The sequence below is a fragment of the Mauremys reevesii genome, linkage group 2, assembly GCF_016161935.1.
Source record: "Mauremys reevesii isolate NIE-2019 linkage group 2, ASM1616193v1, whole genome shotgun sequence".
NCBI lineage: Eukaryota > Metazoa > Chordata > Testudines > Geoemydidae > Mauremys > Mauremys reevesii.
In genome coordinates this window covers 59,761,858-59,783,634 of record NC_052624.1, presented here as the reverse complement: position 1 = coordinate 59,783,634, position 21,777 = coordinate 59,761,858, and the positions used below count along the sequence as shown (strand labels likewise).

Here is a 21,777-nt window from a genome sequence, read left to right as displayed (position 1 = left end):
GTATGCCAGGGCAATTCTGGGAAAACGGGCTTGAAATGATTGTCTGCCGTTGCTTTCCCGGAGGAAGGAATGACTGGTGACATTTACCCAGAATCCACCGTGAAAATGATTTGTGCTCCAACAGGCACAGGGGTCTCAACCCAGAATTCACAGAGACAGCCTAGACTCAGTTAATTGTTCGCAAAAATGTATCTTTGCAAGGAATTCACTCCCTGTTTCCCATCTCACAGCTTCCACTGTCTCCAGACCTGCCACAGCATCCCCCTCGCAGAGGCTGGCAAAGATTAGGCGGCGAAAGAAAAAGACAAGGGACAAGATGTTCGAGGAACGTATGGGCTGCTACCTAGCAGAGGCGGACCAGCAGAGCCAGTGGAGGGAGACCGTCTCTCTGTGCCAGCGCTCACACAGCGAACGGGAGGAGAGGTGGCGTGAGGAAGACAAGCAGGCGACTGAAACGCTGCTTGGACTAGTGAGGGAGCAAATGGACACGCTCAGGCGCCTTGTGGATGTTCTGCAGGAGGACAGAGACACCCTGCAGTGTATCTGCAACCGCACTCCCCTGCCACAAAGTCCCATACCCCCCTCACCGAAAATAATCAGGAGGAGGGGCGGCCGGGGACGTGAATACTGTCACTGCACCACAGCACAGTGCTCAAGTACCCAAAAGCTCTCATACCCTACATTTGCCGAAGTCCTTCGCTTCCAGACTCACAGTAGTCCCAATCCCAGTCCCATCCCCTAACTGTCTACTTAATTAATAAAAATGCTTTGCTGTTAATTACTGTTTCCGTTATGTTTTTTCAAAGAAGACTGTGTTTGAACGGGGGGCGTGGGGAAGGGGGTGGTTAATTGCATAGGACAGTCACCTTTCCCAGGGTACAGACACGGGGGCAGGATCAGCAGCGGGTCACACACACGGTGCAGTCAGTAGGCACCCTGGTCGGTTTTTGGAGGTGGTTTCCAGGATCTGTGTGGGCGGGGGAGATGTGACTTTGCAGCGAGGGAGGGCGGTTACAGATCTTATACAGTGGTCCTTGTCCTGGACCGCTGAGTCACCCAGCTGAGGAATCTGTATCCGTCCTCCTCCACCACAAGGTCACATATCCACCCGCACACAGAATTCCATAAAGAGGGATGGCAGGCTCCGTTGAAAGAAGCCTTCCGGCACTGCGGACTGCTCTAGGAGCAGGAGCCTGTCATTCCTTGAGTTTAGAGGCGGTCTTTACATCACCGCACACCCTACCCAGCACAGCCTGCGTCCCAGTTTCAACCCTTTCACAAAAAGTCATGAATAAAGAAACCTTTGTTAAGTAATAATGGGACATGTATTTTATTTTTACACGTGTGCTGGAAGTGGGGGTAACGGGGTGAACGGGGTATGTAACCGAAGAGGAGAGTCAACAGTAACTGGGTAAAGAAACAGGGGCAGGTTCAGCTTCTCTGTAAAGAAACTGAACAGTCACAGGTCACGCTGCTCGCTGGTATTTGAAGAGTTCCTTGTCGCTGTCCCAGGCGCCTGTATAGGGCTTCATGAGCAAGTGCATTAGCGGGCAGGCTGGGTCCCCAAGGATGACTATAGGCATCTGCACATCCACAACAGTTATTTCGTGGTCCGGGAAGAAACTACCTTCCTGCAGGCGTCTGAGCAGCCCACAGTTCCTGAAAACACACGCATCATGAACCTTGCCCGGCCACCCAACGTTGATGTTTGTAAAACGTCCCCTATGGTCCCCCAGTGCTTGCAGCACCATTGAAAAGTAGCCCAATTTCTCAGCAGCTGACTGTGGAAGAGGTGGACGATAAAGTGCGAGGAGGAGAAAACGGCGATGATCGCAGCGGGCTCCATGCTTGCAGTGCTGTGGCGTCCGCGCTGTCACTGACCAGAAAAGTGCACGAACAGATTGCCCGCAGGCGCTTTCAAGGAGGGAGGGAGGGAGGTTGTGATTGACGGTTCAATGACGACACTTACCCAAAACCACCCTCGACACATTTCTCCCCCCAGCAGGCATTGGGGGCTCTACCCAGCATTCCAATGGGCAGCGGGGACTGCGGGAACTGTGGGATAGCTTCCCACAGTGCACCGCTTCCAAAGTCGACGCTTGCCCCGTGAATGTGGACTCAGAAATTCGAATTAGTGTATTTAGTATGGATACACAAATTCGACTTCATAAGGTCGAATCCACAAATTCGAACTAAGTTGATTCGAAATAGTCTTGTAGTGTAGACAAGGCCTTAGGCAAACCAAACCAGCCAGACAAAGAGGACTTTGGTCTCACTCCACTGGCTAACCACAAGTCACACAAGCAATTCCCTTAGACACGCCAGTTTCCCAGTATCACCACCAGTGCCACTCGTCCTGGGGATGAATGGTTATGAAAACCAACACCCCAATAAAGGAAAAAGGTTCTCTTGATCCCAAAGAATCAAGCCCCAGACTCAGGTCAATATACAAATCAGATCTTACCCACAAATCACGCTGTTGCCAATCCTTTAGAATCTAAAATCTAAAGGTTTATTCATAAAAGGAAAAAGATAGATGAGAATTAGAATTGGTTAAATGGAATCAATTACATACAGTAATAGCAAAGCTCTTGGTTCAGGCTTGTAGCAGTGATAGAATAAACTGCAGGTTCAAATCAAGTCTCTGGAGTACATCCCCAGCTGGGATGGATCATTCAGTCCTTTGTGTAGAGCTTCCATTTGTAGCAAAGTCCCTCCTGAGGTAAGAAGCAGGATTGAAGACAAGATGGAGATGAGGCATCAGCCTTTTATAGTCTTTTCCAGGTGTAAGAACACCTCTTTGTTCTTACTGTGGAAAATTACAGCAAAATGGAGTCTGGAGTCACATGGGCAAGTTCCTGCATACTTTGCTGAGTTACAAGGCGTATCTGCCTTCTCTCAAGGGGTCAATTGTATAGCTGATGGTCCTTAATGGGCCATCAAGCAGGCTAGGCAGGGTAACACCAACTTGTCTGGGATATCACCCAGAAGCACAGCACAAATTTGAAATACAGACAGTGCAGAGCCAATACTCATAACTTCAACTACAAAATAATACATACAGACAGACTGCATAATCATAACCAGCAACCCATAACCTGGTCTTAGACACTTTATATGACCCCCTTTACATAAGATTTGGTGCCACTACAGCACCTTGGTTGCAACCATGTTCTATATGGTCCCAGATTATATCAATAACGTCACACCCCCAACACAAAATTGATGCAGGAAGGGATGACACAAACATCACTGACTGCATCCCAAGAGCTCCCCATCCTTGGGCCTGTCTCACTACAGCTAATGTTGGGTTAGAAGCCATACCACTGTATAACAGAAATGGTTTATCAAAGTCATGTTCAATAACATGATTGAATCTCTTTACAAACTCAAGGTAAAACTTGGTTAGAACAATAATGGATTGGATCTGCTCTTGCAGCATGGTTTCTGTATGTCTCATGTGATCTTGCCAAGAGCTAAAGAACACAGCTACTTTATCCATACAAGCTTTGGCAAATGTTTGGAACCCAATTAACATCAAATCAATGTAGATATTAATGTTGTTCATAGTACAGAAATCTTGGCATTTAGCCATGAAAGCAATATGGTAGTGTGCCTCAGTTTCCCTTTTCATACAGCACATTAGGTCTGGAATGTCTTTTCCCCAGTGAAAAGTTCCAATACTGTTTACAGGCATTAACTGTGAAATATCAATACAGCAAGGCGTTTTAACATAAAGTGTGTTCTCATGTATTTCTTTCAACATGTTCAAGGGATTTTCCAAAAGATTAGGCACATTGTACATTCTTACAGTTCTTGGTAATAGCAACACATTAGTTACAAAAATCACCATTAGCAATAAAAACAAATTTATTGCAAGTGCCCATCTACAATCATGTTTGTCATGCCACACCTTTGGCCCAATACCATTGGAGTTTGGGCATTTTAGGGTTAATTTTGCAAAGGGAAGCCACAGTTAAGTTCTCTCTTTCCTCCTTGTCCTGAAGGATCAGACCCTGATTTCTCTTGCTTAACAGAATTCACTGGCTGATGTGATGGGCTCTCTTTGCTAACAGCTATTAGCAAGTCTTTCCTTTCCCTGGCAGCCAGGTAATTAGTATCAACACAGACACTAGCTTTTAGATTTTCAGCTGCTACCAATTCCAAGGCTTGACTCTGTCTTACAGAGATACCACACAAATCCAAAGAGTCTGAGGGTGAGAGTTTGCTTGATCTCCCCTGCATCCTCAAGTATTCAGCCATAAAACTATTCTGCTCTGAAACACCAATAACTAAGTCTGTCCTCAGACCCTGAAGCACAGACTGCTCACTTAAAGAATCAGAATGGAGACATTCCTCTTTCAACAACCTTCCCAACAAGCTGGCCACACACAGCCACTTGGTCATAGGGCTGCTCAACTTTCTTAACAGCTCTTACTCCATATGAGACCTTCTTTAAGCTATCCACACTGGATTTTTCAAAAGGAAAGTCAATGGATCCATTCACAACAGAAAATTTCTGGCTGTTAGGAACTGAAACTTTCTTGATTAAATCACTTTCACACCCTTCAGTTGGAGTAAACTGCTGGCACAGATTACCATGAGGGTTCCTTTCCCCAGGAGCTTCTCTAAGCAGCAATTTCCACTCCCCCACCCCCCAAATCACAGAAATTCTGCCCTTACCCTCTTCACCTAGGGCTTGCTCTAAATGAAGACTTTCATGAGCAACAACAGATTCTTTGTGGGTCTCACTTACATCCAGAATTACCTCTGGCCCATCAGGCAGATTCCTTCACAATCCCCTTTCAGGCAAACTCACAGATTTACTAGATAAAAGGTTAGAAGCATTCTCCTTTCCTTTGCCACACACAAGTTCAGGAATCTTTTCTTTCTTGCTACAAGTTGTCAAACTGTCAGTAAGTAACACAATTAAATCACCTTCATGCTCTCCTTGTGCCCTGGCTAGGGTATCACCCTGATCAGACAGAGTTGCTACATCCTTTTCCAACCACAGATTAGCAACTGGCAAACTACAAGCACCACTCTGGGATTTTGCTATGACACTAACTGGATGCAACCTAGTTACAGTGCCATGCAGCCCAATATGCCATTAGCCTTCTTGGCAACAAGGGCTCACTGTTGATAGATATCCAGCTTCTCATCCACTGTAATCCCCAGGTCCTTTTCTGCAGAACTGCCACTTAGCCAGTCAGTCCCCAGCCTGTAACAGTGCATGGGATTCTTCCATCTTAAGTGCAGGATTCATCATATTTCTTTTGTCCCAGTCCTCCAATTTGTCTAGGTCACTCTGGACCCTATTCCTACTCTCCAGCATATCTACCTCTCCCCCCAGCTTAGTGTCATCCGCAAACTTGCTAAGGGTACAATCCATCCCATCATCCAGATAATTAATTAAGATGTTGAACAAAACTAGCCCCAGGACCAACCCCCAGGGCACTCCGCTTGATACTGGCTGCCAACTAGACAGGGAGCCGTTGATCACTACCTGCTGAGCCCAACAATCTAGCCAGCTTTCCATCCATCTGTCAGGATGCCCTCCCCACTCTGAACTCTGGGGTTCAGATGTGGGGACCTGCATGAAAGACCCCCTAAGCTTATATTCTACCATCTTAGGTTAAACACTTCCCCAAGGCATAAATTTCTTGCCCTGGGATGGTATCGCTGTCACCACCAAATGAGTTAGACAAAGATTCAGTAAAAGGACCACTTGGAGTTCCTGTTTCCCCAAAATATCCCCCCAAGCCCCTTCACCCCCTTTCCTAGGGAGGCTTGAGAATAATATACCAACCAAATAGGTAACCAAGGTGACCACAGACCTGACCCTTTGGGTTTTTAGGACACTAAAAACCTAATCAGATTCTTAAAAACAGAATTTTATTATAAAGAAAAAAGTAAAAGAAGCATCTCTGTAAAATCAGGATGGAAGGTAATCTACAGGGTAATAAGATTTAAAACAGATGATTCCCCTCAAGGCAAAACTTTAAAGTTACAAAAAAACAGGAATAAACCTCCCTCTTAGCATAGAAAAAATTCACAAGCTAAAACAAAAGATAATCTAATGCATTTCCTTGCTATTACCTACTCTTTCTGTAATATTAGATGTATCATTTCAGTAAGAGCTGGATTACTTGCTTGGTCTCTCTCTGTCTCAAGAGACCACCACACAGAGAACAAAGCAAAAACCTTCACCCACAGATTTGAAAGTTTCTTCTCCCCTTATTGGTCCTTTTGGTCAGGTGCCAACCAGGTTATTTGAGCTTCTTAACCCTTTACAGGTAAAGGAGGGATTTTAGGCTACCATTAGCTGTATGTTCATGACACCACCTTATAGTCCATTCATCCAATCCATACTTTAACTTGCTGGCAAGAATACTGTGGGACTTCTTCCCTTTTTAAAGATGGGCACTATATTTGCCTTTTCCCCAATCGTCTGAGACCATGCCCAATCACCATGAGTTTTCAAAGATAATGGCTAATGGCTCTGCAATCACATCAGCCAACTCCCTCAGCACTCTTGGATTCATTAGATCCGGTCCCATGGACTTGTGCATGTCCAGCTTTTCTAAATAGTCCTTAACCTGTTCTTTCACCATTGAGGGCTGCTCACCTCCCTCCCCCCATACTGTGCTGCCCAGTGCAGCAGTCTGGGAGCTGACCTTGTCTGTGAAGACCAAGGCAAAATAAGCATTGAGTACTTCAGCTTCTTCCACATCATCTGTCGCTAGGTTGCCTCCCCCATTCAGTAAGTGTCCCACACTTTCCCTGACTGTTTTCTTGTTGCTAACATACCTGTAGAAACCCTTCTTGTTACCTTTCATATCCCTTGCTAACTGCAACTCCAATTGTGCTTTGGTCTTCCTGATTACACCCCTGCCTGTTCGAGCAACATTTTTATACTCCTCCCTAGTCATCTGTCCAAGTTTCCACTTCTTGTAAGCTTCCTTTTTGTGTTTAAGCTCACTGAAAATTTCTCTGTTAAGCCAAGCTGGTCACCTGCCATATTTGTTATTCTTTCTACACATTGGGATGGTTTGTACCTGTGCCCTCAGTAAGCCTTCTTTAAAATACAGGCAGCTTTCCTGGACTCCTTTCCCCCCTCAGATTAGCCTCCCAGGGGATCCTGCCCATCAGTTCCCAGAGGAAGTCAAAGTCTGCTTTTCTGAAGTCCAGGGTCCGTATCCCAATCCCTGAGTTCAAAGCTCCCTCTTCCTTCAGGAGCAGGTCTCCCCAGTCCTCCTTCCTGGCTGGCCCCGGTGACCCATCAGCACGGTTCTCTCACAGAAGAGCCTCCCTGCAGCTCTCTCTTGACACTAATCTCCCTTGGGAATTCCTTTTTAAGCCTCAGCAGATGGTTACAGGACCTTGGCACCCATTCCCAGCATGGTTGATGATCCTTCTCAGAATTTGCACATATTTTTCTTCAAAGGGTTGTGCCTTGGAACAGATTAGTGTTAAAAGGGATATGAAGGATGAATCGGAGTTAGACTTTATTAAGAAGGCTACTCTAACCTTTCCAGATTTATGGAAACTGCTATGGCTTGATTTTGTTTAGAAGGGAAAGTGAAAAGGAGCAAGCTGTTTCATTTTTCATTTTCTTATTTTTGTTGAATACTCCCTTGTGGTATGAAATTTTATTGCATATTGTGAACAACTTTTTAAATGAGAACATAAGGAACTCTTACTGAAATTTCTTGTTTATATACTAAACAGACATAATGAAGCTGCTTTTAAAATGTCTGACCTTCCAGTTTCTCATCCATCCATCCTTTTACTACTTTTAAAAAGGTTTAACTGCATTTTTGTTTTCAGTGTTTGCTGAAGTCTTTGACATGCCCTCTAATGTAGATAATCAGCAACACATGAGTTGCCTCAGGTTATGCAAGATCTTTAAGTCAAATATTTGACCAGGTACTACTGTTGTGAAATTCTCAGTTGATTTCTGCAGAATGTATTAGTCAGGTAAACAGCTAGAGTAGCACTATCAGTATGATTTGTTACAACTAAATTCCAAATGTGTGTTTGTTGTTCTACATCCTCTATAGCAACAAACCAGGAAAAAGGTAATTAATTTTTAATACTAAAATACATCTGAACAAATTGAATGCATAGCCAAACCAAATACATTAGCTTTCACAAAGGAGAATAGGCTCCCAAGTAAATGTGGAATTTGGAATTAAGACATCCATGTAGTGAATGTATCCTTGATCTCATCAGCAGCAAACTTCCCTCTTCTTTTCATTACAGTTTGTGGCCCTCACTCCCTCTCTCCATGAACTAAAAAAAAAAAAAAAAAAAAAAAAAACCACCCCACACACCACCACTTGACTTTGCCAGCCTCTATAAAAAATGGATTCCCAATGAAATGTGTGAAACTCTGCCTCACTGAAGACAATGGGAGTTCTCCTACTGACTTCAATGGGGCCAGAATTTCATCCTTTATCTTTCCAGTGTAAGTTTGCTAAAGTTCTATTACTTCTTTTGCTCTTAACCAGCTTGTTTCCACTGGCCCCAAGCCAATAACTTCCTCCCAAACGAGATGGCCACCCCAAAATAATGACCAATTCAAGGTCAACAAAGTCACTGGCCAACATAGTGAGACTCTACAGTGCCCATCTAGTCTTAGCATCTATCACTATTTATTTTTTTTAATTATTTTTGGATTACTACATCTTAATTGCACATATTTTTCACCTTACTGAAATACATTTGATTATATTCCTAATTAATCAAAGAATTTGAAAATTAAATTACATTTATAACATTGAAAAAGAATCATGCAAAGGGAATATTTTTGGAGAAGTATTAATAAATATACTCATTTCTACTGTGTTCATTTTCATATTTAAATTCCCAAAGTCTTGTTTTTCTAATGCTTACCAGGAATTTTAAGTTTCTGTATTCTGACTGAGCTATTTTCTTACTAAGGGCCAAATTCTGCCTTGAGTAACAGTGGTGTAAATCCAAAGTAACTTGATTTAATTCAGTGGATTTATAGTACTGTAACTCAGACCAGAATTTGACCACATGTGAGCATGGTAACTGACTGCCAGGAGAAGCAGTGATTAACATATGAAATATTTTAAGTACAATTTTAAAAAGGAGACAGTGGTCTTGCTATAGACCTAAACACAAAGAAGTGATACCTGGCCATCTGGGGGATGAAGCGTTTACATTTGTAATTAAAAAAAAAAAAAGTTTTTCTTCCAACCATAAGATTCCAAATGCAACTTTAAAACTCAGAGCCAAATTCAACCCTGGTGCAAGCACTGATGTCAAACGTGTTGCACTACTTTTATCAGCATTGAATTTGATCCTGAGAGCCTACCAACACAGGCTGTAAAAACAAAAGTGAAGTGTTTTGAATAATATGACTATGTATCTATGTAACAGGAAATTACATGTATACCAAATGAATGATTTCTGATGTCTGTTTGATGCTACGCAACTTATCTCATCCAGTTACTTGTTTTCATATTCCTCCTTTTTGGATATATTATTCTCTTTCTTAAAAGTGACAAGATTTTAAAACTTTGCATATATATATTTATCTTTTGATTTACATTTCAGAGGAAGGTTCAGCAAAAGTGGAGTAAAATTTTGGCGGAGATCTACTGGAACTGAACTCCTATTAGTGGGGAAAACTTTTTATATACCCCTCCTCATTGATCCTATACTCCCTTCCTCATAGTTGCTGGAACTAAGGGTGCTGGGGGGGGCTGCCGCACCTTCTGCCCCCGACTTGAAGTGGTTTCCATCATATACAGGGTTTAGAGTTTGGTTCAATGGCTGTTAGCAACCCCCCCATACAAATTGTTCCAGCGCCCCTGCCCTTCCTGTGAAATAGTTATAGATTCATCAGATGCAAAAAAATTTTTGCTCATGTGACTGTGAAAGCTATTTTTAATTATTAAAATTCACATAGTTCTGACCTGGAGTAATGACTGCATATACTCAACTTTTGGCATGTAACTAACATCTGCTATTTCAATATTCCTGAATGAGAGATAATAATCAACCACAGGAGAACTGACTCCTAACCTATCTTTCAAGCTGACATCCTTTGGACAAGAGGAGTACTGTACAATGTCCCTCACAAAATCTGGGCTGCTGAAAACGGGTTCTAGATGCCTGAACAGAATCAAGCAAGCACTTACTGAACATTTTGTATAACCTGCTTGTAATAGGGTAAGTGCTTCAAGCTTCACAACAATTCAGATGATGAAATCACTTCAGTTAAAATAAATAATATATATTAAATAATAATAATACAATATATATTACAATGCCTCCACTATCCATCCTTTTGTGACATGTCTAGGCAACAGAGTAACTGCAGTTTTATTGTAATTTTTTTTTCTTTTACCAGTGTAAGCATTATTTTTCTGCTGTCCACTATCTGTTGGAAATTATAATAAATGCAAGACTCAAATTTTAAGGTTTATCACAAATATTTAGTTATAAATACCTCTTCTATTAAATCAACTGTATGCTCAAGTGGTGTTGCAGACAATTCTTCAAATACCAGCTCTTTTTTGTAATTGTCTGTTCCAATGCGTTCTGTGGTCTTCATAATGCAAACTAATTTATGTGTTATATCACTGGGTATCTAAAACAAGAGAATCATAGGTTATCGGTTCTACAAGAATATGATCTTTACAGTACAAAGTAGTCAGAGAATAAACACCAATAGCTGCCTATTAGGTGACATACAATACTGAATATTGGCTACCACTCTGATACAATATTGAGGTCCTGGTCAGGCCTGTTGGGACTAAGTGGAGGAAGCAGGGCACAGAGGTACAAAAATAGCTGGCAGTAGAGCAGCCTGGGACTCTGAAGTACCTTGTCAGAATCCCTGTGCTGTGTGAGTGTCCAAAAATCTGTACCCAGACCTTGGGCTTGCTTTGACATCTGGTTTTTCACCTGCCTGTGGTTGATCTTTTGCAAATAGGCACCAGTTAAAAAAAAAAAAGCCCTTAAAAACCAAAACCCCCATTTTATACCATACTGATAGAGAACTATGGCCACATTTTCAGACAACAATGTGCTTGCATCTTGAGGGTGGGTGAAATGAACCCCATACATGGTGTCTGTAAAGTACTTTCAGATGATATATAGGGCCAAATTCTATCCCTTGATATATGCCCATAACTTCCATGCAATAAAAGCTAAATGAATGTTTCTGACAGCAGTTTAGCCTAATTATTAATTCACATCCAACAATAAATTAACTCTTTCCAAAACCATATCCCTCTTCATGAAAGTGTTAGATGCACAACAATCTGGCCCTAAAAACTTTCAATTTTATGTTTCTTTGAGGTGGATGTATTCCATCATTTAAGAGCTATGGAATTTGCCATTTATTCCACCCTTGTTCAGAATGTGCTCCAGAATTTAAACTTTCATTAAAAACAAAACACACACACCTTCCTGCTTGCAAAAGAAACTGTATGGAGTGCAACAACTGATACACTGTCATCTTACAGGGTCTGCAGACAGCCTGAAATCAAAGATCCAAGAGATTCCTAACCAGCTGCCAAAACTTTCACAGCTTTACCCCTGACATTTCAACAATGCTACAAACCTATGTGTTGCCAGTACAAAATCTGCACAATAACTGAAAATGTGGGGATAGTGTAAAATAAATTGAATTTAAATACAGAGAAAGACAGAGCTAGCGTACTGACTGTATTATTTATATTCATATTTAATTAATTAAAAATCTCAGTTTAAGCGACCATATATTTTTCAGTCTGCCACAGAAAGTAGCTGGGCTTGCAGCAGAACTTAGATCCAGTTTGCCACAAGAGGCTTTGACCAGAGCCAGGCTTTATAAAATTGTCCTATTAACTGTTTTTAAAATACAAAGCTACAAAGGTGCTCCTTTTCTGGATTACCTCACACATTCAAGGCAGTATTGTGAAGATATTTTAAGACAAACTAATGATATTTACTATAATTAAGTGGCACAGGGTGGCCATGGAATGGCCTCATCAGGCAGTGTGGCTTGGAGCACCCATTATTGTTGTGTGCACTCTTGTCCCATTGGTTTGATATAATTAAGTTAGATTTTCTGTTTGATTCTTTGGCAAGGGACATAAGCGATAGCAAAATAGTACTCCAAGGGTCAAGAAATATAGGGAAAGAGGGCTACAGGTGAGATTTTTTTTTAATTAATTTAGGGAAACTGGATAGTATACTGAACAAAGTAACTCCTTTTATTCCCCTGGAGACCCAATTCTGGTGGTAGAAACTGTCTTAGAGGACAAGCAGCAAAGACCAACACGGCTACCCCTCTGATCTTAGAGGACAGTTACTTGCATTATAGTGTTACTAATAAGTTTCTGGCAGCTGATAGCAAATGATCAAGACAATTCAAGGACAAATTATTATTTTTTTAATCTCCAGTGATGTAGATGTGCAGTGGGTATTTTAACTAAGTGCACTGATATCTTTAGAAATTGAGGTATTAACTAAGGAACACACATATACAATATTAAGTACTCTCAGTTACTTGCATTCCTAGCTAAAACCAATAAGTTTGTTAGCTATTACATTCTGTAGGTGACGTCTTGGCCTCACTGAAGTCAATGGCAAAACTGCCATTGAGTTCAGTGGAGCCAGGATTTAACCCATGTATTTTAAACAGGATAGGCTAATAGTCTAGAAGGCTGAGTCCTCTCCATCACTATGGACCAGACTGGGCCCCCATTCTCACACTGGTGAGCAGTTACTCCCATGAGTAATCCAATTGATTTAAATGAATCTATTTGTGTACTCACAAGTGTAAGGGCATGTCTGTCTCAATCTGATCCTACCTTAACCACATCACATTTTAAATGCAGTGATCCTCAGATCTGAGTGATTCAGGAGCCAAATTAGCAATCAACATTACCCAGAGCCATAGTATTGTGAATTCATTGTTTCATTTACTACAATACTATATATAAGCATTCTCACAGCAAATAAGTTTAATAGTAGAAGCTGATAACTTAACACAGTAAAAGATCCTGATTGGTTAATAATTAAATCAGTGTTTCAATCATGTGATGCCAATTACCACAGTAGACACTTTAAAAAGCCACTTGCTCCTCCCAAGCCTCAGTCTGAATATCACTACTTTAAAAGGAAGACCCTTAAGAAACCGGATAAGACTACCAGAGGGGTGGAAAGGAATGGCTGACTGAAGTAGTTTCTACAGAGTGCACTAATGCTAGGACGTCTATACTAAAGATTAAAGTGAAATTAACCTCAATAAAATTTGTTCATATATTTCCACTTATTTCCCCCTTAGAATCATTGCAGTGGGGACAAAACCAGAAAGGTCTAAACATTGTTGGTGATGGTGGTTCAGATAAAATTAAACTCTGCTCCCAATTTATCCCCAATTTTGCCCATCTCTACTAATATTACGAGGCTTGAATCCATTCATCGGGAAGTCCTAACCCTGAAAGGGCCAAGCAGTGGGATCGTGCTTTTCATGGCATGACTTAAGGTCTCTGTGCTATAAAACACCAGCAAATATATTTGCAGCATCCCGAAGCCCAAGGGTACCGTATTTGTAATTCACACTTGAGCACCTTACCTTCTGCATAGCTGTTAACGCTCCTGCCCGAGGGGAGCAAAACAGCAAGAAAGCTGGTTCGGTTTTATCCAAAAACTCCGCCAGGGTTTTCTGGTTCTCCTCATTTTCAAGATATTTGCTCCATTTCTCTGCTTGAAAGTTCAGCAAAAGTGCCAGACGGTGCCCCACAAACTGGACCCTCTCCTCCTCTGAGAAACTTTCTTCCTGAGCAGCCTCTTCCTCCTCCATCTCCAGCCCCAGAATTGGAGGGGCTGGTGGGAGCCGCTGACGCGCAAGCAGACTCCCGCACAAGCTGCTGCTCGGGGAATAGCGTGGCCCTCTTCTTCAAACTCCCGCCTGCCCAGCAGATACCACTTGGTGTCCCCTTGCGAATGCACCAGCCCTGGTTGGCCCGGGGAGGTTGCAGTGCAGTTCCCTCTACAGCCCCAGCTCGGCCCGCCTTACAAATCCCCTCAGCTACAGGACGGCGCAGTCGCTTCTCTAAAGTTTCCTTCCTCCCCTGCCCTGTATTTGCAGTTCGCCTGCGGCTACCTCACTGCCCGGCCTGTGGTCCCTGACAAGCAGCCAGGGCACCAGTTACATTGTTGCCTGCTGCAGCCTCAGCTGCCATAAATTGCAGGGCAGCGGCGTCCGGTTTCCCTGGGGACGACGGAGCCACTGGGACAGCCGGCCCCGCCTCTCCGGGGAGTAAATCACACCTCTTCCCAACCAGGGCACCGCCTCCTGGGGAACCAACCCCCGCCGCCCGCCAGCCAGCCGGGGCGGCAGAGGATGTTCCACGTCTCTGTAGAGCCAGACGCGTTTGTGGGGCTCAGACTAAGGTCGGAGGGTTTCACGCTCCCTGATACAGTTCCAGGTCCAGCCTCCCTCCTCCTCCACCCCCGCTCTGCCCGCTCCCCCGACCCGGCCAGGCACCCGCGCAACGGGGCAGGCTCCATTCGGTGAGGCTTTGGCTGGGCGCTCAGAGGCCGGAGGAGCCCAGATGAATAGGATCCTGGATGTGAGGGGCCTGGCTGTCTGCGCCTGGCGGGAGGAGGGATCCCACACCCTTGGAGCACAGAGAGGGCAGATTTAGGCGTGAAATGCGCGCTCCTCCTTGTGAATCCCAGCACCCAGGGTTGTGGGGACAGAGCTTATGGGCAGTTTTTTTTTAAATGGGGGGGGGGAGGCAGCTTTGTGTTGCAACAACAAAATGTATCTAAGATTAAGTGACCGCAAAACATGCACATAAAATGTCAATGTGGAAAAATAATGCTCCACCTTTGCACTTTTTAAAACAGTACAGTACTTAGTCAGCATGTTTTATACCCAATACTCAAACCTAAACATGCACGTAAAATTGTAACAAGATTCCAAGAAAGCACATTATTCTAAGTACAGTGCAATGGTTAGTTTAAAGATATATATGCATGCAATATTTGTATATATCTAAATGCCACAGTTTGGTGAATTATTAGAGCCCTACCAAATTCACAGTCCATTTTGGTCAATGTCACAGTCATAGGATTTTAAAAATCATAACTTTCATGATTTCAGCTATTGAAATCTGAAATTTCATGGTGTAACTGTAGGGGTCCTGACCCAAAAAGGAGCTGTGGGCAGATCACAAAGTTATTATAGGGGGTTGCGGTACTGCTATCCTTATTTCTGTGCTGCCATTGGCAGCGGCACTGCCTTCAGAGCTGGGCAGCTGGAAAGCGGTGGCTGCTGGCCAGGAGCTCAGCTCTGAAGGCAGAGCTGCTGCCAGTGCAGAAGTAAGGGTGGCAAAACCATACTATGCCATCCTTTCTTCTGTGCTGCTGCCTGCAGAGCTGGGCCCTCCTCCAGGCTGCTCAGCTCTGAAGACCGTGTAAAACTAAGGGTGGCAATACTGTGACCCCCCTTCCCCTGCCAAAAAAAACCTGGTAACCCCCCTGCAACTCCCTTTTGGGTCAGGACTCCCAATTTGAGAAAGGCTGTTCTCCCTCTGTGAAATCTGTATAGTATAGGGTAAAAGCACACAAAAACACTAGATTTCACGAGGGGAGACCAGATTTCACGGTCCATGTTTTTCATGGCCATGAATTTGGTAGGGCTCTAGTAATAATTTACAGAACCCTTTTCTTATAGGTCAACAGTTCAAATATAGCCAAGATGACTGAGAATTGATACCATGAGTGGCCTATCAGAAATGGGTGGGTAGTCTCAGTCCAGTATCAAGTGGACAGCTGTATACAAGATTGGGGGAGGGATTTTTCTTATTTTGGCAATCAGTAGATACATAAATAAACCCACAGAAAAATATATGGGGGGATGGCAAAGGTTTTTTTCAAACACGCTTTTAAAATGCTAACAGGAAGCTATTCATAAAAAATAAAACTACTTTTAATAAAAATAAGATTAGAAAATTTTTAGCTTTATCACGTAAATTACTCATCATCTTATCTCATCTTTCCCTCCACCCCATCTCTGTTCAGTGCTGGTGGTACCAGCTCCTAACCCACCCCTTTGTTTTCAGTACATGCCCCACACACTCTCTTCACCTCAGAGCAAGTGAAGATGTACATTCCACTATTCTTCCACAGATTTAGACACAGCTGGACCTACTTATAGCCACACTTAGGGCAAATAGCTAGGAGAAAAGTAGCAGCACAGAAAGGTCACTGAGCTTGGCTTGTGGTAGGGAGGGCAGTAGAGAAGAAGGAAGCATAGGGCAGCTGGTGGAAATAGAACATACCGACCCACTTGAAACTGCTCTGTGTTGAGTCAATAAGTAAACGGGTGGTATATTGAGGCTTAGATAGAAACAGAACATGTTTTCACTGGTATAACAAGTGGGGGTCCACAGGGGTCTGTTTTGAGACTGGCTCTGTTCAAGATCTTCATCAACGACTTAGGTATTGGCATAGAAAGTACGCTTATTAAGTTTGCAGATGATACCAAACTGGGAGGGATTGCAACTGTTTTGGAGGATAGGGTCATAATTCAAAACAATCTGGACAAATTGGAGAAATGGTCTGAGGTAAACAGGATGAAGTTTAATAAAGACAAATGCAAAGTGCTCCACTTAGGAAACAACAATTAGTTTCATGCATACAGAATGGGAAGAGACTGTCTAGGAAGGAGTACGGCAAAAAGGGATCTAGGGGTTATAGTGGACCACAAGCTAAATATGAGTCAACAGTGTGATGCTGTTGCAAAAAAAGCAAACATGATTCTGAGATGAATTAACAGGTGTGTTGTGAGCAAGACACGAGAAGTCATTCTTCCGCTCTACTCTGCACTGGTTAGGCCTCAGCTGGAATATTGTGTCCAGTTCTGGGCACCGCATTTCAAGAAAGATGTGGAGAAATTGGAGAGGGTCTAGAGAAGAGCAACAAAAATGATTAAAGGTCTAGAGAATATGACCTATGAAGGAAGGCTGAAAGAACTGGGTTTGTTTAGTTTGGAAAAGAGAAGACTGAGAGGAGACATGATAGTAGTTTTCAAGTATCTAAAAGGGTGTCATTGGGAAGAGGGAGAAAATGTGTTCAACTTAGCCTCTAAGGATAGAACAAGAAGCAATGGGCTTAAACTGCAGCAAGGGAAGTTTAGGTTGGACATTAGGAAAAAGTTCCTAACTGTCAGGGTGGTTAAACACTGGAATAAACTGCCTAGGGAGGTTGTGGAATCTCCATCTCTGAAGATATTTAAGAGTAGGTTAGCTAAATGTCTATCCGGGATGGTCGGGATAGTATTTGGCCCTGCCATGAGGGCAGGGGACTGGACTTGTTGACCTCTTGAGATCCCTTCCAGCCCTAGAATCTATGAATCTATTAATCTATGTTTATTCAAGCAGAACACACAGGGGAGACTCCTTGCCTGACAGAGTTTTACTACATCTGTGCACCTGGCACATCATTTCCCAGCAACAATGGAGCAGTAGCTCCACCTGTCAAAATAGTCAGCTGCTGCTGCTAGGGTAGGAAATCTACTCCAGAAGGATGCACTATCCCTCGATCCAGGGCAGCAGTACCAGGGGAAGAGTGAACACCAGGGCAGAGTGATCATGCCCTCCCTTTGCAAGATCGGCACCATTCACTGCTCAGAAGGGCTTCTTTCTTTGTTTCCAACATGACTAGGCCTTTCACCTTTTAAAAAATAAAATACACGGTTTATATGTTTATGGTTGGGCGGTAACCCTGATTGTAGACATCACAAAAATCATCACCACAATTAGCCCTAACTGGCACCTTTGATGGCCATCTTGACAGAGAACCCATGGACAAAATCAGCTCAGGCATTGTAGGGAAGCCCTCACTACCACTCCATGTACCCGTTCTGTGGATAAATAAATATGACAGCTTAAATAGAAGACTATTAAAGAAAAGCATGTCGCCTTCATAATTGCTCTCTCAGAATGTTGTACTCGAACCAGGTCAGGTGGAAGGTGAACCTCCTGTCACTCCAAGGACTTCTGAGCTGCTGAGCTAAAGCGACTGTGTAATAAATCAGTACTTCCCACCCTTCTGCAATTTAAGTTACAATTTTCTTTGTGTACTATTTCTTCAGAAACCAGGTAACAGGACCGTTTACACTGTTCTTCACACTAGGGTTCACCTTTACAAGTCAAGTTTCCAGCAAGATGGAACTGAGGGTGGGGGGAGCCGGCAGTGCCCCTTATACCACGGTATATGTGTGCCACTCCAGAAAGCGCCAGAGCTGGTCCCCTACGGATACCACTGAGGGAAAAACTTCTGGCACTGGTGCATTTGGCAGGCACACACACCTACAATGGAATGGACATGAGCAAGCATTCAAAGAAGAAGGTAGACTTATGAACACTAATGCAGAAAAATAAGTGTTCAATAAATATTTCTGTTCTATTTTTGGGTGGGAAATCAGATAATTCAGTTTCATCATATGGTGATAACACTCTTTCCATTGCACTAGAATATCTGGTGGATGTTAAACAGAAGCTACTAAAGTCAGACACTTTTAAATCAGCAGGTACAGATAACTTGTATCCAAGAGTTTTAAAAGAGCTGGCCAAGGAGTTCACTGGACTGTTAATGTTGCTTTTCATTAAGTCTCAGAGCACTGAAGACTTCAGAAGACTGGAAGAAAGCTAATGTTGTGCCAAGTTTTAAAAAGGGTAAATGGGGTGACCTGGGCAATTATAAGCCAGTCAGCCTGACATTGACCCCAGGCAAGATAATGAAGCAGCTGATACATGACTCAATTAATAAAGAACTAAAGGGTGACAATGTGATTAATTTCAGAGTAGCAGCCGTGTTAGTCTGTATCCACAAAAAGAACAGGAGTACTTGTGGCACCTTAGAAACTAACAAATTTATTTGAGCCCACTTCATCAGATGCAAATCAACATGTGTTTATGGAAAATAGATCCTGTCAAACTATCTTAATATTTTTTTCTGATGAGATTACAAGTTTGGTTGATAAAGATAATAGTGCTGATGTAATATACTTAGACTTCTGTAAGGCATTTGACATGGTTTTACAAAAGATGGATCATGCCAGACCAATCTGATCTCTTTCTTTGAGAAGATAACTGATTTTTAGACAAAGGAAAGGCAGTAAATTTAATCTACCCAGATTTCAGTAAGGCATTTGATACAGTTCCACATGGGAACTTATTAGTTAAATTGGAGAAGATAGGAATTAATATGAGAATTGAAAGATGGAACTGTTGAAAGGGGGGACTACAACAGTTCATACTGTGAGGTGAATTGTCAAGCTGGAAGGAGGTTACTAGTGGAGTTCCTTAGGGATAGGTCTTGGGAACCTATATTATTCAACATTTTTATTAATGACTTTGGCACAAAGAGTGGGCGTGTGCTAATAAAATTTGCAGATGGCGCAAAGCTGGGAGGTATTGTCAATATGGAGGAGGACCAGAATATCATACAAAAAGATCTGGATGACCTAGAAAACTAGAGTAATAGAAATGGGATGAAATTTAATAGTGCAAAGTGCAAGGTAATGCATCTAGGGACTAACTAAGAATTTTTGCTATGAGCTGGGGACCTGGAAGCAACAGAGGAGAAAGAACTGGATGTATTGATTTATCACAGGATGACTATGAGCCACCAATGTGATGCGGCTGTGAAAAAGGTTAATGAAATCCAAGGATGCATCAGGCGAGGCATTTCCAGTAGAGACAGGGAAGTGTTAGCACCATTATACAAGCCACTGGTGAGACTTCATCTGGAATACTGAGTGCAGTTCTGGTCTCCCATGTTTAAGAAAGATTAATTCAAACTAGAACAGGTGCAGAGAAGAGCTACTAGAATGATCCAAGCAATGGAAAATCTTCCTTATGAAAGAAGACTCAAAGAGATTGGCTTTTTAGCCTAACCAAAAGAAGGCTGAGCGAAGATATGATTGCTCTTTATAAATACACCAAAGGGATAAATACCTGGACGGGAGAGGAGTTATTTAAGTTAAGTGCCAATGAACAAATGGTTATAAATTGACCATCAACAAGTTTAGGCCTGGGTCCAATTGAGGTATTATGGCCATCTCCATGAGGTATTTACAGAAGCGAAGTGTCTGTCCTTTTGGGTTCCAGTGGTAGCCGTGTTAGTCTGTATCAGCAAAAAAATAAAAAAATAAAAAAAAACGAGGCGTCCTTGTGGCACCTTAGAGATTAACAAACCCATGAAAGCTTATGCTCAAATAAATTTGTTACTCTCTAAGGTGCCACAAGGACGCCTCATTTTTTTTTGTCCTTATGGGGTATGGCTGGGAAAGGACTGACAAATACTGCACTGAACTGCAATGTGAGCCCCTCCCAAGCAGCAGAGGTGGTGTTGATGGTTGTTGCTGACAGAGAAGGATCTCGGGCAGGAGACACAGAGTTTGAAGGCTGGAGTTCTGGGCATAGTCCCGTACCTGAATGGGGTACAGGGAGGTGGAGTTCTAAAACTATCAGAACTACTAAATCTATATGTTATTAAAACTACAAACTATTTACAGCTAAAATAATGTTTTTCAGAACGACATCAGAACTGAGGACACTAAAGGTCCAGACCCAGACCATGGGGTGGTGAGAAGGAACTGGAGAGGCAGTTGGTCCCTTCCAGACTTTATCATCTTGGTCGGAAGCATGAGGCAAGCCAGGGTGCATGCATGGACCAACTGAGACTACTTTCAAATTCATTGATTCTGGGAGGATGGTACTAATGTGCAACCCACAGTGGAGTACAATAGGGCCCATCACTAGCAGAACTCTAGAAACTTGAACTGGTCAAAAAAAAGAGGGAGGTGAATTTTTTGAGATTTTTTTTTTGCAATACATGTATCCTCCTTTCGAACGAAAATTTCAAAATCAATATGTTTTGACCAGCTCTACTCATAACTTAGGAATGGGACCCAACCGACAAGCCCTTAATATCTTCCTGTCTCATCATCAAGCCAAAGTAACTTTAGAGCCTGAACAAACTGATTGTGTTTCCCTCGTTTTCATATAAAGTTGCTCCATATCCTTTCTATCTTGTTTATATTGCAAGTAGTTCAGTGTATGGAGGCCTTTTATCAAGTTGACTCAGCCAAACATAGACTGAAAGTCTCAATTTAAAATACGTAAGAAGATGTAGCATCATTAATTTAGCTAGATACCTAGTGTATAAGTCTTACTCAATTTTAATTTCTCAGGAACTCAGTCAACAATACTCAATTGTCCTGATGGTCAGCAAAGGACAATGACTACCCGTGAGAAGGTCATATTTACATGAAACATATAATGTTGTAGAGCTCTAAAACACTTTAAGATAATGAATGTACGTCATGTGCAAAGAGCCATTTTATGTTTTTTATTATTAATTGTGATGCTCTGAGCCTCTGGAAAATCTTCGATAGCTACTGCAAGCGGTTCAATGGATAGAACAAATACATGAGGTAACAAAGGACACCATCTGAACAGAAATCATTGAGATAAAGAAATGAACATGGACAATTGTAGAACGGATTGGTGTAGGTTATTATGTAATGTCTGAAATTAAATTTCTCCAGCATTACAAAAAGGTAGAATTCTTTGGGGCTTTCTTTGCTTTTGTGACAGACCTCCAAATCTGTTTTGGTTTTTCCAATAAATTTCTCTTATACTATTCCTTAACAAATAATTTCCATTCAACAAGTAGAGTAGAATACGGCAAATATTTGCTTCACTCAATCTTTTTCATTGCTTTGTT

The 21,777-nt window shown here is 42.4% G+C and overlaps 1 protein-coding gene across 5 annotated transcripts in view; it reads right to left on the bottom strand.

Annotated features, from left to right (window-relative positions):
• The window catches only part of DNAH11 (dynein axonemal heavy chain 11), a 278,479-nt gene extending 264,163 nt beyond the window's left edge, over positions 1–14,316 (bottom strand). For 3 of the 5 annotated variants that reach the window (XM_039523273.1, XM_039523275.1, XM_039523274.1), the window contains exons 1-2: positions 13,607–14,316; positions 10,487–10,627 (exon numbers count right to left, since the gene is read on the bottom strand). In XM_039523273.1, coding sequence (XP_039379207.1) covers positions 10,487–10,627; positions 13,607–13,834 — 369 coding nt within the window. In that variant the 5' untranslated portion in view covers positions 13,835–14,316. Of the gene's footprint in view, positions 1–4,438; positions 4,455–4,683; positions 4,749–10,486; positions 10,628–13,606 lie in introns of those variants that run through there. The other 2 variants (XM_039523276.1, XM_039523278.1) reach the window with 2 other exon arrangements.
• Between the last annotated feature and the right edge of the window lie 7,461 nt (positions 14,317–21,777).